The sequence below is a fragment of the Eurytemora carolleeae genome, unplaced genomic scaffold (genome assembly GCF_000591075.1).
Source record: "Eurytemora carolleeae unplaced genomic scaffold, Eaff_2.0 scaffold1352, whole genome shotgun sequence".
NCBI lineage: Eukaryota > Metazoa > Arthropoda > Copepoda > Calanoida > Temoridae > Eurytemora > Eurytemora carolleeae.
This window is the reverse complement of record NW_019397240.1, coordinates 4,493-26,545: the sequence shown is the minus strand read 5'-3', so window position 1 is coordinate 26,545 and position 22,053 is coordinate 4,493. Positions and strand designations below refer to the sequence as shown.

General features: G+C 31.9%; 2 protein-coding genes across 6 annotated transcripts; both read right to left on the bottom strand.

The window, feature by feature from the left end:
- Nucleotides 1–1,121: 1,121 nt before the first annotated feature.
- On the bottom strand, nucleotides 1,122–9,512 carry LOC111712978 (arrestin domain-containing protein 17). Of its 2 annotated transcripts, XR_002767570.1 has the most exons (9): nucleotides 9,199–9,512; nucleotides 7,571–7,656; nucleotides 7,113–7,168; nucleotides 6,323–6,420; nucleotides 5,801–5,835; nucleotides 4,900–4,977; nucleotides 2,940–3,603; nucleotides 1,529–1,769; nucleotides 1,122–1,471 (listed from the first exon to the last, which is right to left on the bottom strand). XR_002767570.1 is itself a non-coding variant. In XM_023487744.1 (7 exons), the coding sequence occupies exons 1-7, from the start codon at nucleotides 9,349–9,351 to the stop codon at nucleotides 3,522–3,524; spliced, it is 588 nt and encodes a 195-aa protein (XP_023343512.1). In that variant the 5' UTR covers nucleotides 9,352–9,512; the 3' UTR covers nucleotides 2,728–3,521. The 2 variants fall into 2 exon arrangements, 1 of the variants encoding a protein (XP_023343512.1); XM_023487744.1 differs by lacking the exons at nucleotides 1,122–1,471; nucleotides 1,529–1,769 and having other exon boundaries at nucleotides 2,728–3,603.
- A 1,166-nt stretch (nucleotides 9,513–10,678) lies between these two features.
- LOC111712979 (arrestin domain-containing protein 17) lies at nucleotides 10,679–21,407 on the bottom strand. 4 transcript variants are annotated; one of them, XM_023487747.1, is made up of 13 exons: nucleotides 21,321–21,407; nucleotides 20,694–20,793; nucleotides 20,006–20,115; nucleotides 18,782–18,837; nucleotides 18,632–18,729; nucleotides 18,290–18,324; nucleotides 16,481–16,558; nucleotides 14,861–14,929; nucleotides 14,174–14,237; nucleotides 13,628–13,865; nucleotides 12,847–13,032; nucleotides 11,955–12,133; nucleotides 10,679–11,207 (listed from the first exon to the last, which is right to left on the bottom strand). In XM_023487747.1, the coding sequence occupies exons 2-13, from the start codon at nucleotides 20,790–20,792 to the stop codon at nucleotides 11,112–11,114; spliced, it is 1,308 nt and encodes a 435-aa protein (XP_023343515.1). In that variant the 5' UTR covers nucleotide 20,793; nucleotides 21,321–21,407; the 3' UTR covers nucleotides 10,679–11,111. The 4 variants fall into 4 exon arrangements, with proteins under 4 accessions (XP_023343515.1, XP_023343514.1, XP_023343516.1 ...); XM_023487746.1 differs by lacking the exon at nucleotides 21,321–21,407 and having other exon boundaries at nucleotides 20,694–20,805; XM_023487748.1 differs by lacking the exons at nucleotides 18,290–18,324; nucleotides 21,321–21,407 and having other exon boundaries at nucleotides 20,694–20,785.
- Nucleotides 21,408–22,053: the final 646 nt, after the last annotated feature.

Sequence of the window (22,053 nt, the reverse complement as noted above, 5' to 3'; positions counted from 1 at the left end):
AACCTAAATGTAAAGTTTTTTAAATTGTCGGAAAATGTCAAAAAAAAAAATCTGTTGAAATCTGGTATTAACTATTCTAATAAAATCTAATCTGGTATCAACTATTCTAATAAAATCTAATATGCATCAGAGAATTTCCCTTATCTTAAACTATTTGCTACTGGCACTAATATGAAACAATGATTAAGTTTGTATCATTTTATATATCAAGGAAATTTTTCATCGATAATTTTAATGTCCACACAAATCACTTTAGAAATTAATCAATTATTATATAATTGTTTAGAGACACACTGGATAATGTAAATACACAATATATATTTGCAGCAAGGTTTTAGAAAGGTTAGATACACTGAATGCGCTCCAATGTACGTAGAAATGTCGTCTTTATAGCTATGGCAACGTTTACGATGCCGGGGGGGGGGGGGTTTTCCGCTTGACATGGCTGTAAAAATCCTACACTCTTCTGATCAACAAAGTTGTGACTTCTTCCCGCCAATAAGCAGTTGCGTCATATTATGCCACGTAGGGTTGTTAATCGTTTTTGAAAACGATCGTTAAACGATCGTTTTTTGTTTAGTTTTTCAATCGTTTTCAAAAACGATCATTTCGTTTTTGGGAAAATACGATCGTTTTTAAAAACGACCCACTCGTTTTGAACTTTTAAAAAACGAATAACGATCGTTTTTGAAAACGATCGTTTTTTTAAAGATTTGGGACCTTTTTTTATACGATTGTTTTTTAAAACGAATGCTTTTGAAAAAATATCGTTTAAAAAATTTTTATTGACAATTATGTTAACGATCGTTAACGAAACGAAGAACTTTATAAAAACGGTAATTTTTGGAAAATCGATCGCTTTTGAAAAAAATTACATTCATACTTTATTGAATGTCGCCTTACATGAATTTAAAAGGTTGTGGGGTAGCTAATACTTCTTGATATTTTCTTAAAAACTACTCAATGATAAGTACAGATGCCCTTCAGGTCGGTTTCCTCTCTTCGTTAACGATCGTTAACGAAACGACGATTTTTATACAAACGATCGTTTTTAAAAACGATCGTTTTAAAACGACCATTTTTAAAAAACGAACTTAAAAAAACGATCGTTTTCTTGACGAAACGATCTTTTTTCATAAAAATGAAAACGTTAACATCCCTAATTATGTGTCCATTTGCTATGAGGAGGACATTTCCAGTACATTGAAGCGCGTCCCGAGTATCTGTACATTGTTGTTTATAAACCTTGATCGGCAGACAGATGTGTATGATTGCTCAATGCCAACAAAGTATAAACTTTAATCTGAACCTTATCCTGCAGGTTATGGCAAGGATCCTGGTAGATTCGTAGCAGGTTCTTTTATTGCAGAAGGTTGAGATGGTTTAGTTTCTTTCTTGGATTTGGTTGAGGATTGAAGAGGAACAGTTCCTACAGTGATCGGCAAATCCAAATTCAAAGGGATTGCAAAAACTATAAATATTTAGGTTATTAATTAAATTTGACTGAGCCGTTAAATTTGATTTTAACCTGCTGATGGAGTCACAGTAAGAGTTAGGCTATACTGCCGCTTTATAATCTTACATGAACCCCCGAAGTTAGACGGAGGCAAATCTGACACTTTTATCAAAACCTTGTTCCAGGAATCAGAACCTCCAGGGCATATGGGTTCTCCCTTCAGTTCATAAATATTGTCAAAGCCAATCTTCTGGTGACGTCCATCTATATAGATTATTGTCTTCTTCAGCACTATAGTTGTGTAAAGCATTTCCTTAGAATATATATTAAATCATAATTATAGTTTTGTCGGATATTTCCTTTAAAATTTTTTAACTTTAAGGGACTGTAAAAGAAAAATGAAAGTAGATGCTGAAAGCTAAATCACTTTAGCTCTTGATCGCGACCCATGAAAGTTATATCGGATGTTCCTGACTCGAGAAATTGATATAAAGCTGTGTCAAAGGAATTGAGTCTTTGCCACAAACTCTGATTTTCTAATCACTATATCTTTGGAACCAAATGTTGCAGACCTTAGATATTTCAAACTATGAATCCTGTTAGATCAAATAATCTGAGTTTGAAAAATCAAAGGTTTACAACTTTGAGTTCTAAAGATATTGAGGTTTAAATATTTGATTTTGTTCCAAAGACTCAATTCCTTTATACGAAAATTCATATATGTAAAATTTAGAAAATCTGAAACTTAAATCACGTGACCAGAATTATCACCAATGGCAGAGCAGTATTCTGGTCACGTGTCTCCGCCTGTATCAAGTGACCACTTTACTGCACTGCCATTGGTGGTATTTCTGGTCAAGTAATACGGACTTATAAATAATATTATGAATTAAATCTATTCAAAAAAGAAATAAGAAATATTAAGATAGAATGGGAGTAAACCTAACTTACAATTAGCTTTCTCTGGGATATCATCGTTTTCAGATTGATTGCTTATTTTCTGAATTTGATCTATCTAAACCCACTACTTTTATACAAAATTGTATATATATTAATTTTCGTATAAATTTGACAAAGTTGTATTTAAATTTCTCGAAATAGGAACATCAGATATAATTTTCATGGGTCGCAATCAAGAGCTAAAGTGATTAGCTTTCAGCATATACCCCCTTTCATTTTTCCTTTACAGTCCCTTTAAATCTATTATGAGCAGAATAACTAAGAAGAATAAAGATTGACAGTCCTGATTCTAGTTACAAGACAGATATTGAGTCTCAGCCTAGCACCAACACATATTCTTTGGATATTTCAACCTATGGATTCTGTGAGATCAAATCATCTAAGTTTGAAAGATCACAGGTTAAATCATCGGGTTGCTAAGCTGTAGGGATTAGAAAATTCAAGTTTGTGGCAAAGACTCGATTCCTAATTGTCCAAAATACTGAAATAAATAAAGTGAATAAACTGTAGGTTAAACATTAACCTTGTTTGATATATTGTCCACCTCTGCAGAGAATATTATGGATTCACCAGGTACATAACCCTTTCTATAGGCAGAGGATATAAAGATCAACATATCAAAATTATATTCATAAATCAACATTATATTTTCAGTTATGAGCCAGACAGTAACATTTTTGCCGAATGTTTAAAAGCATATTTTTAGTTAAAAAAAAATAAAGTTTGAAATATCTCAGATTTAAATTATCAGGTTGCAAAGATATAAGGAAGGATTAACATATTTTAGCTTGTGGCTAAGATTTTATTACTTTGTAACGTTTTTTCCCGGGGACTTTTTTCATTTTTTTACAGCCTTAGGTTTGTATTTTTTTTATGGTGGTTTCAGCAGGATCTCCAAACTTTTCTTCCGATTTCTTTTTTTCCAAAATTTTATTAAATTAATTCAAACATAAAGTAAAAAACCCAGACTTAAACAGATATGCAAAGTAATTTTACATTAAACCTTAATTCTTTTCTTTTATCAAAAAGAAAAAATTATGACTGAATTAAAAGCAAAGATTGCATGTGTGAAACATTTAAAATCTATTTTAAAAATATGTGGACTTCATAAACACTGCCTATCTGTTGTTATAAAGGCAGAGAGAGGACCAGACTTGCACCACAGACAACAAAACATCTTAGAATCCCTAAAATATGCCATCTTTTTTCCTACTCCTGATCATACTTCTGTTTACATCCCTATCCTTGCTCCTGTTCATATCCTGTTCCACTTCTGTTTAATTCCTTATCCTTGTTCCTGTTCATATCCTGTTCCAATTCTGTTTATTTCCTTACTGCTGTTCCTGTTCACATCCTGTTCCACTTCTGTTAATTTCCTTATCCTTGTTCATATTTGCATCCTGTTCCGCTTCTGTTCATTTCAATACTGTTGTTCCTGTTCACATCCTGTTCCTATTCCTGTCTATTTCCCTATCCTTCTTCCTGTTCACATCCTGTTCCACTTCTGTTCATTTCCATAGTATTGTTCCTGTTCATATCCTGTTCCTATTCTTGTTAATTTTCCTATCCTTGTTCCTGTTTACATCCTGTTCCCCTTCTGTTTATTTCCTTATCCTTGTTCCTGTTTATATCCTGTTCCACTTCTGTTCATTTTCTAATCCTTGTTCCTGTTCATATTCTGTTCCACTCCTGTTCATTTCCCTAGTATTGTTTCTGTTCATATCTTGTTCCTATTCCTGTTTATTTTCCTATACTTGTTCCTGTTCATATTCTGTTCCACTTCTGTTCATTTCCTTACTCTTGTTCCTGTTCATATCCTGTTCCTATTTATGTTTATTTTCCTATCCTTGTTCCTGTTTACATCCTGTTCCACTTCTGTTCATTTCCATAGTATTGTTCCTGTTCATTTCCTCATCCTCATTCCTGTTCATATCCTGTTCCACTTCTGTTCATTTCCATTACTCTTGTTCTTGTTCATATTCTGTTCCACTTCTGTTTATTTCCTTATCCTTTTTCCTGTTCATATCCTGTTCCTTTTTATGTTTATTTCCCTATCCTTGATCCTGTTCATATCCTGCTCCACTTCTGTTTATTTCCTTATCCTTGTTCCTGTTCATATCCTGCTCCACTTCTGTTTATTTCCTTATCCTTGTTCCAGTTTATATCCTGCTCCACTTCTGTTTATTTCCTTATCCTTGTTCCAGTTTCTATCCTGTTTTACTTCTGTTATTAATAGCTATTTACAGTTTAAAAATTAATATCAACTCTTGGTATTTCTAAAGGAATTTAGTTTTTGCCACAAACTCTAATTTTTTAATCCCTATATCTTTGCAACCCCGATGTTGTAGACGATGAATTTTAATAGATCAAAAAGTGTAAGTTTAAAATATAAAATATTAATATCATCAGGTTTCAAAGATTAAGGGATTAGACCATTCAAGTTTATAGCAAAAATTGTCTAAAATGTTCTTTAAAATATCGACCTTGCTTCTCCAGGAAGTTTACAGTCCAGCACCTTGTTTAGGTCTAATCTGGCATTCACCGTGAAGCCTTCTCGGACGCTAGAAAATATATATTTATTTTATTGAAATTTAAGAAAATTTTTTGAAAATGAACTGAGTACGAATTTACTAAATTTGAGCCGCGACTCAAATCTGCCAAAAACAGGTTTTAATTGAGCGCCGGCTTAAATCTTGAAAAAGTTAAATACATTTTTAGATGAAACCAACCATATTTTAGCCGCGTCTCAAATTTAAGCCGCGGCTTAAGTTCTTTAAATTCGGCCTCGGGGAAGTTCATTTGACAAACGAAAATAAGTAAGAAACTCTTAGTTAAAAACTAACGGAAACTGCTGTTAGTTTTAATTCTTTACACGTCCTAATCAAAAAAAATTAATTTTTAACAAATTTTGTGAGAAAAACAAATTTCTGTAAAATGAGATTTCCTAATAAGTTCAGGATGATTTTAAGTGACACATTTTTTTAGTCTTTCTTACACTTGGCAGTTTTTTGTTTATTGAATTTAATTTATAATATCTATATATTTAAATTTGGCTTGTCTGTCTGTTTGTTTGTATCCAATAAACGTCAAAACGGCTGAACCGATCGGGCCCAAATTTTTTGTGGGAATCACGTGAAAATTTTGTAAAAAAATTTAAATTCTTGAAAATCCGCGATTTTTTTTTTTAAATCCGCAAAATTTTTTTCTTCTTTGTATTAAAACGTAAACAAAAGAACATGTTGACAATTTAAATAAAAGATGGGCGCGAAGCGCCCTAAAAGCCTTGTATGTATTTATATATATTTATAATTTCGTGATTTCTCAAATGTGAAGTTTTTTACGATTATTGGATACAGCATTCAAAGTATAAATATAAATATACACCTTGGGTCTCTTCTCCAGCTCCTCACTATTACAGCCTCAAAAATAAAATAATTTTTGGAAACAATCTAAGTTTATAAGTGCGTCAAAACTCACAATATTATGGTTTTTTAAAGGGAGTGTTTGCGAAAAATGAAAGGGGTTACAGGTTGACGTCGAATAGAATTCGATAACGATCGCTACTAATTTTACTTTTAAAATCAGGACTGAAACTTGAACTTCTCCAATTCCCTCGGTCAAAGATTTAAATTTTTTACATTTTGAACTCAGGTTGACCCCCTATTTAGCATAAAATCAATTTTATCTCTAAGTACAATCTTCATGTCATGGCCCATTTAACAATCTTACATTCTATTCTGCTTTAGTGCACTAATTCCAAAATAATTTTTTGCTTTCATTTTATGCTTTTACAAAATTTAAACAGAGATGGAATTTAAAGAATTCTGCCACAGCAGTTCTATTAGAAAATAAATTAATTATAATTTTGATGTCTATTGGGATTTGTTTAAAATGGTTAATTACTACCTCAGCATAGTATAGAATGCTTCCATTTGATCCCTCAAATGATGAAGGAAGGTCAGTAGGTAAGGGAAAGGTAAAAGGTAAGTCATGTAATCCAATTCCTAAAACGTAAATTATATTTGAGTGGAAAAGTCCATTCATGATTATGTTCTTTAGTAAACGTAACAAAGTAAAAGCTTGATGTGCAAAAAGTGCCAGTCTTATGGTTCTAAAATATTTTTAAAATTTGAAGATTACATCTGGATATTTAAATATTAACACTAAAATTTTATTAGCATAAATCTGTCCATGGAACAATATATTTACTTAATTCTGGTTCATGGAACAATATATTTACCTAACTCTGGTTCATGGAACAATATATTTACCTAACTCTTAAAAATACATTTATCTAACTGTGGTCCATGGAACAATATATTTACCTAACTCTGGTCCATGGAACAATATATTTACCTTATTCTGGTTCATGGAACAATATATTTACCTAACTCTGTCCATGGAACAATACATTTATCAAACTCTGGTCCATGGAACAATATATTTACCTAACTCTGGTCCATGAAACAATATATTTACCTAACTCTGGTCCATGGAACAATATATTTACCTAGCTCTGGTCCATGGAACAATATATTTACCTAGCTCTGGTCCATGGAACAATATATTTACCTAACTCTGGTCCATGGAACAATTTATTTATCTAACGCTGGTCCATGGAACAATATATTTACCTAACTCTGGTCCCTGGAACAATATATTTACCTTATTCTGGTCCATGGAACAATATATTTACCTAACTCTGGTCCGTTGAACACAGTGATTTCCTCTTTAAGTAAGGTTTCTTCATCCCTAAAAAAGGAACCCTTATACTTTACACTGTTTTATGAGTACACACACAATCTTGTTTATTCCTTAAGCATGATAATTTTAATTGTAAAAATATTAATGGTTTTGTTTGTTTGTAAAGTTTTTCGAAGGAACCAATGGGTACCCTGGGGGTAACATAGGATAACCAAATTCTAAAATTTGTATTTTCCAAAAATAAAATTTTTTCAAAAATCGGAATCTTTTTTTATTCCATGTGCAATGTCGGGCCCCTTCAGATAGTTTAAACTAAATTTGTTGAGCCAAATGAGAAAAAATTTGCGATTATATCTAGACTTAAATTTTTTGAAAAATTAGTAAATTTCATTAAACACTTAAATAATCTATGAAATAAAATAAATTTATACGAAACATAAAATTATTTACTTTCTCCTTTGCTTCTCTTTTCCAGTTCCCTCGACCCAGGATACGCTAGCATTCCCATGGAACGCTATAGTCACACGTGACATTGTCTAAAAACAAAACGTGTTTCTTCCACTCAGGGAATTAGATTGGGAGATTTACCTTTTAGACATTTTACCGGGAATATGAAAAGTGTTAAAAAAAACACTTCACACTTCTTTCTCTCAGATGATTGATACATGATCATAATGCAATTGATATACCTAGGAGTAGGACGTTAGGACTTGTCGAATATGGAGAACCTTGCTCTGAATAAATGCTCTTTGTCTCTTTGGGATGGAACTGATTAGCCAACGCGGGAGTTCCTTTTCCCACCTTACAGCAGCTTCAGGGTTCAGTTGAAAGAGAGATTTTTACATTTTCTTCCTTGCAACGTTCTTTTTATATTTTGTCCTAATTACTCTGAGTTATAGGCCAGACAATGTTAAACTTCATGGACATTGATTAAAACTATTGCTGACAGCATGAGAGGCTGGCAGTGGGAGCTGTTTATACAAGTTGGTCCTACTAGCATAAAGGAACTGGTTCTGCATTGATTAAAACTATTGCTGACAGCATGAGAGGCTGGCAGTGGGAGCTGTTTATACAAGTTGGTCCTACTAACATAAAGGAACTGGTTCTGCATTTGCCTTGAAATGGTGGGTTACAGCAATTGTTTACTTGAAGAGGAACTTCTAGGGGACTGTCTTGATCCAAGGAAGAAGTGTCAGTTTTACAGGTGACCCATACCATTTCTAAGAACAGAGGCTTAATAGATTACTTCATCAGGGTAGAAGCACTTGGCTAAGATAATCTGTCTAAATTGTTTCACATTTCTTGCATTTTTGATGTTTTCAGGTAGTGCATTCCACTGCTGAACTATTCTATTGGAGAAAAAGTACTTTCTTAAATCTAAATTGGGTCTGGAAGTTACTTTACAAAGGGACTGTTCACTTTTTCTGGTTTACACAAAATATAAATATAGATTTAAGAACGACTTCTTAAAACACAATATAAAATCTACTACGGGAAAACACAATATAAAATCTGCTACGGGAAAAAACCAAATTAATTCGGAATATTTCAAATTCACCCTGCTTAATAACTATCCATACTTCCAAGATACGTTATAAAATATTACTGTTTACACAATTGTTATTTGTTGTTGTTATACATGATTATGATTTATGACATAATAAAACTTCAAATATTGAGCTATCACAGCACAGAATTCCACAAGTTCTTTTGAGCCATTAACTGTTGCAGCTATGAAACACATTTTCGCATTTTTGCGAATATTCGCATTTTTGCAAAATAAAAGTTTTTGCGAAGTTTTCAGGAAAAAAAACGAAATTTTGTGAAAAAATTTGACCAGTGCGAACGTAACTTTTCGCATTTTTTCGCGAAACGTTTTGTGCCCTTGTCACGGGAAGTACGTATAGTAGGAGGTTTATAATACTATAGGTTCATCCAGGGATATAATGATCTTCCCCTCCACCCCCTGCCCCGGGATATAAAGTAGGAGGTTTATAATACCATAGGTTCATCCAGAGATATAATGATCTTCCCCTCCACCCCCTGCCCCGGGATATAAAGTAGGAGGTTTATATTACCATAGGTTCATCCAGGGATATAATGATCTTTCCCTCCAAAACTTCCCCTTGGAAGGTGTTTGATGGGTTCAAAAATTCTATCTCAAATTCGAAATCCGACATTTTACTTTCATTTGTGATCTGAAAACTGTGCTCATGGTATTTTCTTTTCATGGAATTATTAATTGGGTAACATATAGATATGAATACTTTATGACGTCACACCAAATAAACAGTGCAGAATATGTCCTAGGAAAATAGAAAGGTATTAAGATAAATAGGGCATATGCACATCATATCGGTATTTCCTCAACGGTAACTGCCAAAAAATACTCTGAAAATTCTCTCTTTTTTTTGAAAATAAAGTCCTGGCATTTTTTTTCAGAACTTTTTTATTGGTTTCAGTTTGCAAAGCATGGTTACATCTATGAAACTTTTGACTTTATATTAAAAAGACCCCTGGCTATATTAAATATGCAGATGCAAAAGTCCTTTTTATGAAAACGTACAAGACTTGACCTCAATTTCCCATTTTCCTCCTTTCTTGGTTTTTTTTCTTTCTTCAAATATATTTTATTCAGGACTTTACTATATGTGATCTTTTTTCCTTAGACTTTATTGGCAGAAGTCCCAGGACTTAGTGACATTTTGTCCTATGATTTTGTCCTATGATTTTGTCCTATGATTTTGTCCTATGATTTTAAAAAATTGGGACTTTTTTACTGAAGATTTTATTTCCAGATTTTTTTCCTTATTCAACACTTCTCACCGGATAATGTGCCCCTTCTATCCCCCCCCCCCCCCGTCAGAAAAAAGGGGGGGCACCTGCCCCTATGCCCCCCTTAGCTACGGGCCTTAATATTTGTATAGATTTGATTTAAGAGATTAAAAAAAAAATGGAGAATATGAAGAAACTAAATAAAATAATATTTCATAGCAAAAATATTCATATCCACAAAACTGCTTAATCTCATTCGTGAAACCCGGGTTCCAACACTAGTTTTCATAACGATACCCTTGTAACTTAAGTCTTAAGTTTTGTGCTCTGGCCTATCAAATGTTGTTTGGTTGTTTCTCTAAAGCATATGAAAGGCTGAACAGTTTGTTCTATGATATTGTATATTGTATTTAAGGAATCAAAAATATAAAATATAGGTTAACAATAGAAAATTCATAGAATTAATTTTTAACTGTTTCTATATTCTATATACTATATATTTTGTACTGAAATGTGTTGTGATTGTAAAAGCATTAAGTGTTTGACTAAATAAGGCGTAGAAGATATATGTATGTATATTTAATCAGGTTTGTATGTATCTATGGTAGTCTAAACCTTGATATTTTTTATAGTAATTATATAGAAAGCCTTCGATATTTGCAGTACACTGTTTTCTGAAGACTAAAGGGGTCCTTTGTACTCCTATGTACTACTATAAACATTTCTTTTGTTTTCATTCTTTTAGTATTTTTTTGAAACATTTTCTGAAGTAAGAAAAACCAGTTTTATTTATAGAATATATTGATTAAATCCCATTATATCTCCGAGTGATAGTTTTCTAATTCTCCAAATCATCTATTGATGATATAGCCTAAACTATCACTTCGTTAACTGAGCATATCAACATTCATATGATAGCACGTTAAAATAAAGTAAATTTAACGAAAGGTGAAATATTATTTTCAATCAAAAACATTTTTTTTTAAATTCAAAACAGCTCTGCTAAGGTTTAATCGTAAAAGATACACAATAAAGGTATCATATTCAAATACTTCTAAGGTTTAATCACATTAAAAATTTTAAATTACATATTCAAAAACACAAATAAGTTTTAATCAAGTAAAACTCTGAACATCTATAGACAGGTTTAATCACATTAAAAATTTAAAATTAGATATTCAAAACACAGAGTAAAATGAAGTATAAGTCTAAACATCTAGTAGGGTTTAATAACATTATAAGTAGGATATTGAGGAACAAATTTAAAATCTCCCCTTGTATGTTCATCATCATCATCAGCCTTTACATTCACCTAGAATATATACCTTACAAAAACTATCTTCAAAGAAAACAAATGCTGAGAAGGACAACCTCAAATGCCCCCCCCCCCCCCGGGGAAGGTTTCATACTTAAATTTTCATAAACCAACATCTTAGCAACCTGCAAACCTGTGTTATAAACTTAATTTATTTGGTCGACCGCAGAAATTATATTTTGAAATATCTAAGGTCTCTGACATTGAGTTAGAAATATAAGGATTAAAAATTCAGAGATTAGGGGACAGGCTCAATTATTTTATGATTGGAGCGCTTGAAGGCTAAACCCTTTTCTCCGGATACTTCGATATTGCTGGGAATGGAAAACTGTCTCCGATTTAAGAAGTAAAATCAGATAAAGGTTAAAAACCTCATTTCAAAAGTTTTGTGTCCTGGCTATCAAGTTCAGTCGCTGAAGTGAATCGATAAACGATGCATAAGTTTTGTTCTCTATTTAGATTGATATTAGAAGAAGAATCTAATTTAAGTATTTATTGAATAGAGTTATCTCAGCTAAAAGTAATTGCTCCGAGGGAAAACATTGTGCTGGAAATCCGTCTAAGCCTAGAATTCCGAGGATAATAAGTTTGGAAAATTCGATAATACCAATAAATAAATTCTGTATTCTGACTTTATGGATCCTAAGTTTAAAGGGGAGAAATTACAGAGAAAAAGCAATTTAGAAAAAATAAAGATAGAAATCAAAGGTAAATCAGCAATTTTTGATAGTATAAATACTTTACCTCTCCCCATACACTTGATGCATAGGATGGAGGGGGAAGGTTGGAGTATGCAGAGAAACTTGTGGGCAGAGGAGGAGCAGAGGCGCCGGGCGGGTAGGCGCCAGGGGGAGCAGAGGCGCTGGGGGGATATGCAGAAGGGTTATAGCCAACAGGGGGATATGGTGGAGGAGCATTAATGTCTTAACAAAATCATTCCTTATCTATTAACCCTAAACAGGCTGCGGGAGAGGGCGTTTGGCGCCCCCCCCCTCTTGTTTTTTGCCCTAGTACTCTCATATTTGACACTATTACTGTGAAATTTTTTAACTTTTAATGAATAGAAATTTAAAGGATTTTTTGTAATTTTTTTTATGTACAGGGCGGTAAAAAGTCCAGTCTGTGTAAAAAAAAAATCTAAAATAGCCCATCACTTTTTTATGACTAAAGCTGCAGATCTAAAATCTATATTTTTTAAAAGCCTTTGAAAAATGGATGTGGAAACATCTGTCACACTTTGATATTTGTTTTAAACAAAAAAAATATTTTTTACATTTTTTTGACCTTTTTTGTCATTTTTTTCAACCCTCCCTAGCACCCAAACCATAACAGTTATCGAACTTTTATTTTTCTTTAATGAGCTGGCATTGAAAAATTGGGCTATGAACATGCGTTTCAACCCTACCTATTCTCAAAGGACGCCCCACCCAGACTATACATAGATTCAGACCCTTCGGCCCTTAAAGGGTTCAGACAAAAATTGAATTATCGTTAAAACACCAAAACCACCCCGCTTATCATTGAATTACACTTTGACCCCTAGAAGTATGAGTTCATGAGTTCACGGACTGTACAATTCTTGGTGATTTTGCGTACATAAGCTATCTATGTTTATTTATTTATCTATGATTTTTACCTGATCCTGGAGCATAGAACCTTATTGCTCCTGGTTGATTCTGAGTAGGGTCTGAATTATATATCGCGGGAGGCGGAGGAGGTGCAGTACCTATCCCGGAGTTATAGGAGAATTGGTTCATATATTCTTGAAGAGGAATGGTTCCAATAGTAATAGGCAAACTCACAGTAAGAGCGAATCCTACGCCTTAAAATATTATGTTTATTTTGCGAATTCAGATGGTGTTAAACATTGTGTTTATTTTTCTAAATTAGCTGCTGTTAAACATTGTGTTTATTTTTCTAATTTAGTTGCTGTTAAACATTGTGTTTATTTTTCTAATTTAGCTGCTGTTAAACATTGTGTTTATTTTTCTAAGTCAGCTGCTCTTAAACATTGTGTTTATTTTTCTAATTCAGATGTTGTTAAACATTGTGTTTATTTTTCTAATTCAGCTGCTGTTAAACATTGCGTTTATTTTTCTAATTCAGCTGCTGTTAAACATTGTGTTTATTTTTCTAACACAGCTGCTGTTAAACCTTGTGTTTATTTTTCTAATTCAGCTGCTGTTAAACATTGTGTTAGTTTTTCTAATTCAGCTGTTGTTAAACATTGTGTTTATTTTTCTAATTTAGCTGCTGTTAAACATTGTGTTTATTTTTCTAATTCAGCTGCTGTTAAACATTGTGTTTATTTTTCTAATTCAGCTGCTGTTAGATTTTGCGTTTATTTTTCTTATTCAGCTGCTGTTAGATTTTGTGTTTATTTTTCTATTTCAGCTGATATTAAATATTGGTTTAACCTGAGGGATGCACAACAAGTTGTAGAATATACTGAAGCTGTATAATATTACATGAACCACCAAGATTAGACGGAGGTAATCCTGGAACATACATTGCAACCTTGTTCCACAGGTCGGAATCTCCAGGACCAATTCGACCTCGCTGCTGCTCTGCTATAATCCTTGAAGTTGATCTTGTGTGTCCACCAGCTTTAAAGGTTACTTTCTCCACCAGCTGTACAGTTGAGTTCGTCATTTCCTGAACATTTTCTTGATTCAACAAACTATACATATATAGGGATAGTTTTATGCACATCGTAAAACTAATAAACTTCGCTCATATTCAGTTTGCATTTGGATTTCTAAAAATTTCAATTTGACATTTTTCTAGGGAGATATTTGAATTTCGTTGGTGTGGCATTAATACTACTTAGTTTTAGCAATTTTGCAATTTTTGTACTTTTAATGTTTCATTTCCTTGTACTTTAGAGATAAATATATATCTATTTATTTTTATTATCATTTCTACAATAAAATCAAAAATAATAATATGGATTTAAAACGAACCTTGCTTGATTGATTATCCACCTCTGCTGTGAATATTATGGATTCTCCAGGTACATACCCGCTTCTAAATACAGTACATAGTGTACATGAAGATCGGCAGTTTAGATTTTATTTATAAACCTGTTTATCAGATAGAAACACACTTTAACATAACATTCAAAAGTATCAATTTTATTTGTAATAAATTTGTATTAAGCCTTTTTCACTGAAACTGTATTAAAAGCTTTTTATATTTATTTATCCAAAAAAACATCGACAATGTAATCTTGAGTAACCCATCATTTAAAGGGACAGACCGGCTATGGCAGGTAGTTGAACTGAGTATGCAGTGTTGTGGACAACTGGGTATGCCAGATTCCCATCAATACCAAATTGAAGACTTATAATATCTGATCAATAATATATAAGATAAGTTTTGTCTATTAGTTTGAAAAGAATTTAATTCTAATAATTTTTAGACTGTTTTCCAGCAGCAGAAATGCGCAAGTGACGCAAAAGAACCCCTGTTCATAAACATTAATATCTAATTTATTCCTGACCAGAAGATGCTTTTCAGGACATGTGACCCTATGAATGAAAGTTTACTTGAGATTACGCCAACAGACCCTGTAAACAGATGAAAAATTAGCCTCGCCTCGGAAATGAGAAATATTCAAAAATATTTTAAGTAAAAAGCATAAAACCTGCCTGTCTGTCATAATTAAAGCGCAGAGAGGACCTGACCGGCAGCAAAGACAACAAAATGTTTTAGAATCCCTGAAATATTTTAATCTGAAGTACACGGAGAGGGCTGAGTTACATTTCATATAGTTACACTTCATATATTTACACTTCCAATAATTCTATTTTATTTTAAGTTTTATTTGAAAGGAGAGGGGCGCCGCGGTTAGTACAGGGTAATCCAGAAGAAACACTTTTTTAACGATTATGGTTAAATCTAAAAATTCTAAATTAAAATAGCTGATATAACTCCTCGATTTACAAACATGTGTAATGTAAATTATTGGAACTGTAATTATAGGAAGTGTAATTATAGGAAGTGAAACTTTATTGGAAATGTAACCTTATAGGAAATTTAACTTATATAAAGTGTAATTTATAGGAAATGTAATTTAATGAAATGTAACTTATAGGAAATGATGAAACTTAATTTTAGGAAGTGTAATTATAGGAAGTTTACTTAATCTTTCTGTTCTTTTTCTAATTATGTTTATTGTAAACTTATCTCTTGTGATTTGGATTTTGTTTAATAAATACAATTCTAAAATCCGAGAAATATCGAATATTTTACAATTAAACGCACCAAAATCTTGTGTTTATTTCTGAATGTAAAATAATAACTCTGGCAATAAATATCAGCCTGAATGATTTTTCAAATTCTTTATGATAAAATAATTGATTTTGCTTTGTTCAGGCTTTTCTCTTTTGTTAGATCGACGCTTTGTATTAAAAAAAAAACTTGAATTGCGTGGAGCAGATTTTTGTCGAAATTAAGAACGAAAAGGGATCAACATTGAGCCAATTAAAGACGAAAAAGGATCAACATTGAGCCAATTAAAGACGCAAAGGGGTCAACATTGAGCCAATTAAAGATGAAAAGGGATCAAGATTGAGCCAATTAAAGACAAAAAAAGATCAACACTGAGCCAATTAAAGACGCAAAGGGGTCAACATTGAGCCAATTAAAGACGAAAAGGGATCAGCATTGAGCCAATTAAAGACGATAAAGGGTTGAAAACGATTCCCAAAAATAATTCATTTATCCCTTTTATCACATCCTTTCTTGTGATACTGTTTCAGGCAATTCTAGGTTTTGAATGCAACAATTGGCCAAAATACAATAAATACAAATTTGATATTGAATTGTAATTTTTCATTTTATGAAATCCTAGGAGAGTATACAGGAATTAGCAGGGGGAGCTAGAATTCCGTTGGAGTGGAGGCCTAATTACCTCCTGAAAATCATAGTTTTCACTTCTCCTGGTAAGAGTCTTAGCACCCATACCCCCTGTACAGTTTTCGCCTCAAAGTTTCTTTTCTTTAATATTTTTTCTCCGATGAGATAATTATTTTAGAATAGCATTGATGCGCAGAAATCTACCGAAACTCGTTTAAACTTTATCATTCAAAACTTCCTTCATCCCAACCTAAACTTCAACCCTTAGTCTCAACTTTACAGAAGAGCAAAACTATAAATTGCCGCGTTTTAGTTTTATAACATAATATATCGGCATTTTTACTCCTTCTAGTTTTGTTTCCATATCTATCGGAAGTTTTCTTTCAGCCTTGAATTACAAATATTATTACCTTGATTCTCCAGGGTGATTACACCCCTGATACATATTTAGGTCTACTATACTATTCAAAGTGAAGTGCTTTTTAACCCTGAAACATAAATATATGTGAAGATATTAAATTGATTATCACAGATTAAATACATGATTTTAACCCTATACAGACTGGGGGTTTGAATCTATGTATAGCCTGGGGGGGGGAGTAAAAGGGGGTGCTAGGCCCTCCCCTCAGCCTGTTTAGGCTTAAGTGACCCTCTAATTCAAATAATGGTATCTCCTATTGACAATGGTACCCTGTTATCCTTTCTTCGTCTGAGCAAAAATAACGAAGATATATTTGTTTATCTGTAGAAAACTATTATTATTTCTAACTGCAGTTTCTCAATGAAAATAACTTGTGGACTCACTGCAGAAAAGACTAAACAAGACATTGTCAAAGTTAAACAAGATACCAGATAGAAAATTAAACAAATTACCAGATAGAGAATTAAACAAATTACCAGATAGAAAATTAAACAAATTACCAGTTAGAAAAATTGAACAAATTACCAGATAGAAAATTAAACAAATTACCAGATAGAAAATTCAACAAATTACAAGATAGAAAATTGAACAAATTACCAGATAGAGAATTAAACAAATTACCAGATAGAAAATTAAACAAATTACCAGATAAAAAAATTAAACAAATTACCAGATAGAAAATTAAACAAATTACCAGATAGAAAATTAAACAAGATACCAGATAGAAAGTTAAACAAATTACCAGATAGAAAATTAAACAAGATACCAGATAGAAAATGAAACAAATTACAAGATAGAAAATTAAATAAATAACAAGATGGAAAATTAAACAAATTACAAGATAGAAAATTAAACAAATTACAAGATAGAAAATTAAACAAATTACCAGATAGAAAATTAAACAAATTACAAGATAGAAAATTAAACAAATTACAAGATAGAAAATTAAATAAATTACAAGATAGAAAATTAAACAAATTACAAGATAGAAAATTAAACAAGATACCAGATAGAAAATTAAACAAATTACCAGATAGAAAAACAAACAAATTACAAGATAGAAAATTAAACAAATTAAAAGATAGAAAATTAAACAAGATACCAGATAGAAAATTAAACAAATTACCAGATAAAAAAACAAACAAATTACAAGATAGAAAATCAAACAAATTACCAGATAGAAAATTAAACAAGATACCAGATAGAAAATTAAACAAATTACAAGATAGAAAATTAAACAAGATACCAGATAGAAAATTAAACAAATTACAAGATAGAAAATCAAATAAATTACAAGATAGAAAATTAAACAAATTACAAGATAGATAATTAAACAAATTACAAGATAGATAATTTGATCTACTTCGAAATTAATCAGTAACAGTTTAAAGGGTATCATTGTGAGTCAGGCATGCCACTATTTTATTTTTATTTTTAAATTGATGATTATGAAATAATCTAAAAGCTAAAAATTAAAGAATCTCCAAATAAAAATGGAAAGAAGCAATGAACTTCTAAAATACAGCATTGTTTAAACATTAAATAACATTTTTAAGTCTTTGTAGTTTAATGAAATTTTATTTTAAAATGTGAAGACTAAAATTAATTAAATGAAACTGAATTGCCAAAATATCGATTAGCCCACTGTCATTTAAAAGATATAAAGAATGCTGACCACATTTTGGAAAGCTCATTAGACTCCTCTGATTCCATCAAGGTAATTTGTAAATTTTTAATCAAAATGTTCATTAATTACTACCTTTATCATTAATTTTGAAAATAAAAATGTATTTACAACCTATGGTTCCATTTCCAGCTTCTCACTACAACACCCTTCAAAATTATTTTATATTTAAAGCTGCTGAGCCTAGAAATATTTATTTTTTTGAATAACTTGTTTTGTCTTCAGGGCTCAATTTAATTACTGGCAAAAGAAAAGACAGAAATTAGATTTTCATAAAAAAAATCCATTCATGGTTCTGAGATATTTTAAATTTTAGTGAAGAACAAGAAACAGATAATATTCGTATCTTAAAGAAAAACTAGATTATTCAGTGTCTAAGACAATGATTATAATATTCTCATATTTATCGTATTTTCTTGTAATACTACGACCATTTAATAGTGAAATACTAAATACCTGAACATAATATCTGATGCTTCCATGCTGTCCTTCAAATGATGAAGGAAGGTTAGTAGGAAGGAATAGGTTGAACGGAAACACATGAAATCCAGCACCTAAAACATAAACACATGAAATCCAATACCTAGAACGTAAACACGGACTTACCCAACTCTGGTCCATTGAAGAGAATGGTATCCATCGCAAGATAACTCTCATGAGACCTTGAGATAAAACAAAGTAAAACAACTTTCTTGTAAAATATTTCTTGCCACCTAATGAATACTATATGAATTCTACAACTACAGAATTATTTCCTTTAATTTAACAGTCTTCGTAAGAAAAAAAAACATACTGTTGATCTCTCACAATTCAACTTCTAGAAAAGGAAAAATCAACCTAATTTAAAGGATTCTAAGTAAAAATATGACTTTGCGTGTGCGATCTTTTTGAGCGCTTCCTCCACCCCATATTTTTTTCACATAATTATCATTGGTTAAAGAAATATCGATTTATTTCTCAACAAACTTTGATAGAACCTATAAAACTATAAGAAATATCAATTCAATTATTAAAATCAGTGAAAGAATATATAAAAAGCTTTAAGGTTTTTATTTCATATTTGGGCATAACAATCGAAAATGCAAAGAAAGATTTCAATCAAGATAAAACATAAAAATCATTTAGATACATATTGCATATATAATAATAAAACTTCTCTACAGTAAGAAAATAGCTGACGTGGAAACTTAAAATACAATTTTTTCACAACGTATAATAAAAAGTAAAACAAAGTACAATGTAATCTAAACAAACTTTTCTTTTTCCTATATCTTTGCAACCTGCAACCTTGACATTTCAAACATTACAATGATGTTGATAAAATCATCATTTTTCTAGCTTAACATTTTTTAATGCTCTCATCTTTTTATCTTCTTAATTCTCTTATCTTCAAAGTCACTTTTTATATTTTAGAACTCACATTCGAAAATAACCATCCCTTAAAGAGAGAAATCATGGATTCTCATTCATTCTTTAACAGACAAGATCTTAAGGGAACCTGGTGTTATTAATCGGGTAGGCAACTCAATATTATGGAGGGTCACTTGAAATAAAACTGACAGTCTCTTTAAGGGAAATTGGTGTTATTAATCGGATAGGCAACTCAATATTATGGAGGGTCACTTGAAATAAAACTTACAGTCCCTTTAAGGTAAATTGGTGTTATTAATCGGATAGGCAACTCAATATTATGGAGGGTCACTTGAAACAAAACTTACAGTCTCTTTAAGGTAGCGGAAACTTTTAGAAGTTTGGTAAGATTTCTGTGTGTACTGCAGTAATCTGCTGTTCATTGACTGAAGATATAGTAACTTTTAATAGACAGTTTACCTTCTATGAATTGTTTCTGTTTCTGATTTACCATCCCTAGTTACTGTTTTACTTTCAGTCCAGTGAACACGTCCATCCCCTCTCAACTCTATCTTTAGACTGGACATTGTCTAAACACAAATATTATGATTAGTGTCTTATTATTTCCATTTTTGCAGGAGGAGGTTAATTATGATATCCTCCCCTCCAACCCTGCCCTGGGATATAAAGTAGGAGGTATATAATACATTAGGTTTATCCAGGGATATAATTACCCTCCCCTCCAACCCTGCCCCGGGATATAATGTAGGAAGTATGTATATAATACCTTAGGTTTATCCAGGCTCCCCTCCAACCCTGCCCTGGGATATAAAGTAGGAGGTATATAATACATTAGGTTTATCCAGGGATATAATTACCCTCCCCTCCAACCCTGCCCCGGGATATAATGTAGGAAGTATGTATATAATACCTTAGGTTTATCCAGGGATATAATTATCCTCCCCTCCATTACCTGCTCCGGGATATAATGTAGGAAGTATATATAATACCTGAGGTTTATCCAGGGATATAATAATCCTCCCCTCCATTACCTGCTCCGGGATATAAAGTAGGAAGTATATATATAATACCTTAGGTTTATCCAGGAATATAATTATCCTCCCCTCCATTACCTGTCCCGGGATATAAAGTAGGAGGTATATAATACCTTAGGTTTATCCAGGGATATAATAATCCTTCCCTCTATATTTTGCCCCGGGAAGTATGTATGCAGAGGATTGAGCAATTCTATTTTAAAGTCCAGCATTCTGAAAATTGAGTAATCTGAAAATATTATTTTATGTAATCTTGAAATTCTTTTTAATCTATTTTTTTCAGCTCTCTTAACTCTCTTTTTGTAACTTAAAGGGGCTGAAAAGGAAAAATTAAAGGGGGTATAGACTGAAACCTAAGCATTTTAGGAGTTGATCGAGACCCAAAAGAGTTCTATCTGATGTTCCCGTCTCAATAAATTGATAAAAAACCGTGTCAAATTTACATGAAAATCTATATATTTATAAAATTTTGTATAAAGATAGTAGGTTTAAACAGACCAAATTCAGAAAATACACAACCAATCTGAAAACAACGACATGGCAGAGGAGCCTAAGAAACTAAGATTTGCTCCTATTATTATTTGAATTTAACAATTTTTCATTTGTAAAAGATATAATTGATAATATTATTAATGCATCTGCATCATGTGACCAAAACTCCCACCAATGGCAGTGCATTATCCGTAGGTTTCAGCCTTGTACCCCCTTTCATTTTTCCTTTACAGTCCCTTTAAAGTGACCTTTTATTCTGAGTGGAACGCTGGATTTACAAAGATTCCCTTAAATCTTTCTCTTATCAATATATGTGGAGGATATCGTCGTTTTTCAAGCTTGAAAACTGTTTAATTCTGATAATAATTCTGTGCCTCCATAGCCCCCCTTTGCGTACGCCTCTGGTTTTAGACTGTCATATATATTCTATATATTTACTATTCACTTCACATGAGCAGGTTAGATCCCTGGAGTAAATATATAATAATATATACTATATCTTTATATTAACTATCTGATAGAAATATTAACTAACTTATTTCTACATTATCCGCCATGATTGGGATGTTTTCTACAACTAAGTTTCGGCATCACTGAATAAAATAAATAGACATTTTGCGTAATTTAACAAAGTTCTTTCTGATCATATCTCATTCTGTATGAAAAACTCCCCTGCATTGTAAACATTACACTTTATCTAGGCTTACTGCAGAACTGCCTGCGTTACGTATATTACTACAAACCCAGACTAGAGTTCTAAAAACAGCTGGGAAATATTTCGTATAACCTCACAAATATCGATCCACGTTTCTGTCCTAGCCATGGATATGGTGAAACAACAAATGCTCGGCCCAAACTAATATTTTGTATTTAAACATCTCATTTTTGTTTCTTAAAAACAAAGAAATTAAGTCTTCGCCACGAACTCAAATTTTCTAATAATATATCTTTGCAACCTGATGGTGTAAACCTTTGATATTT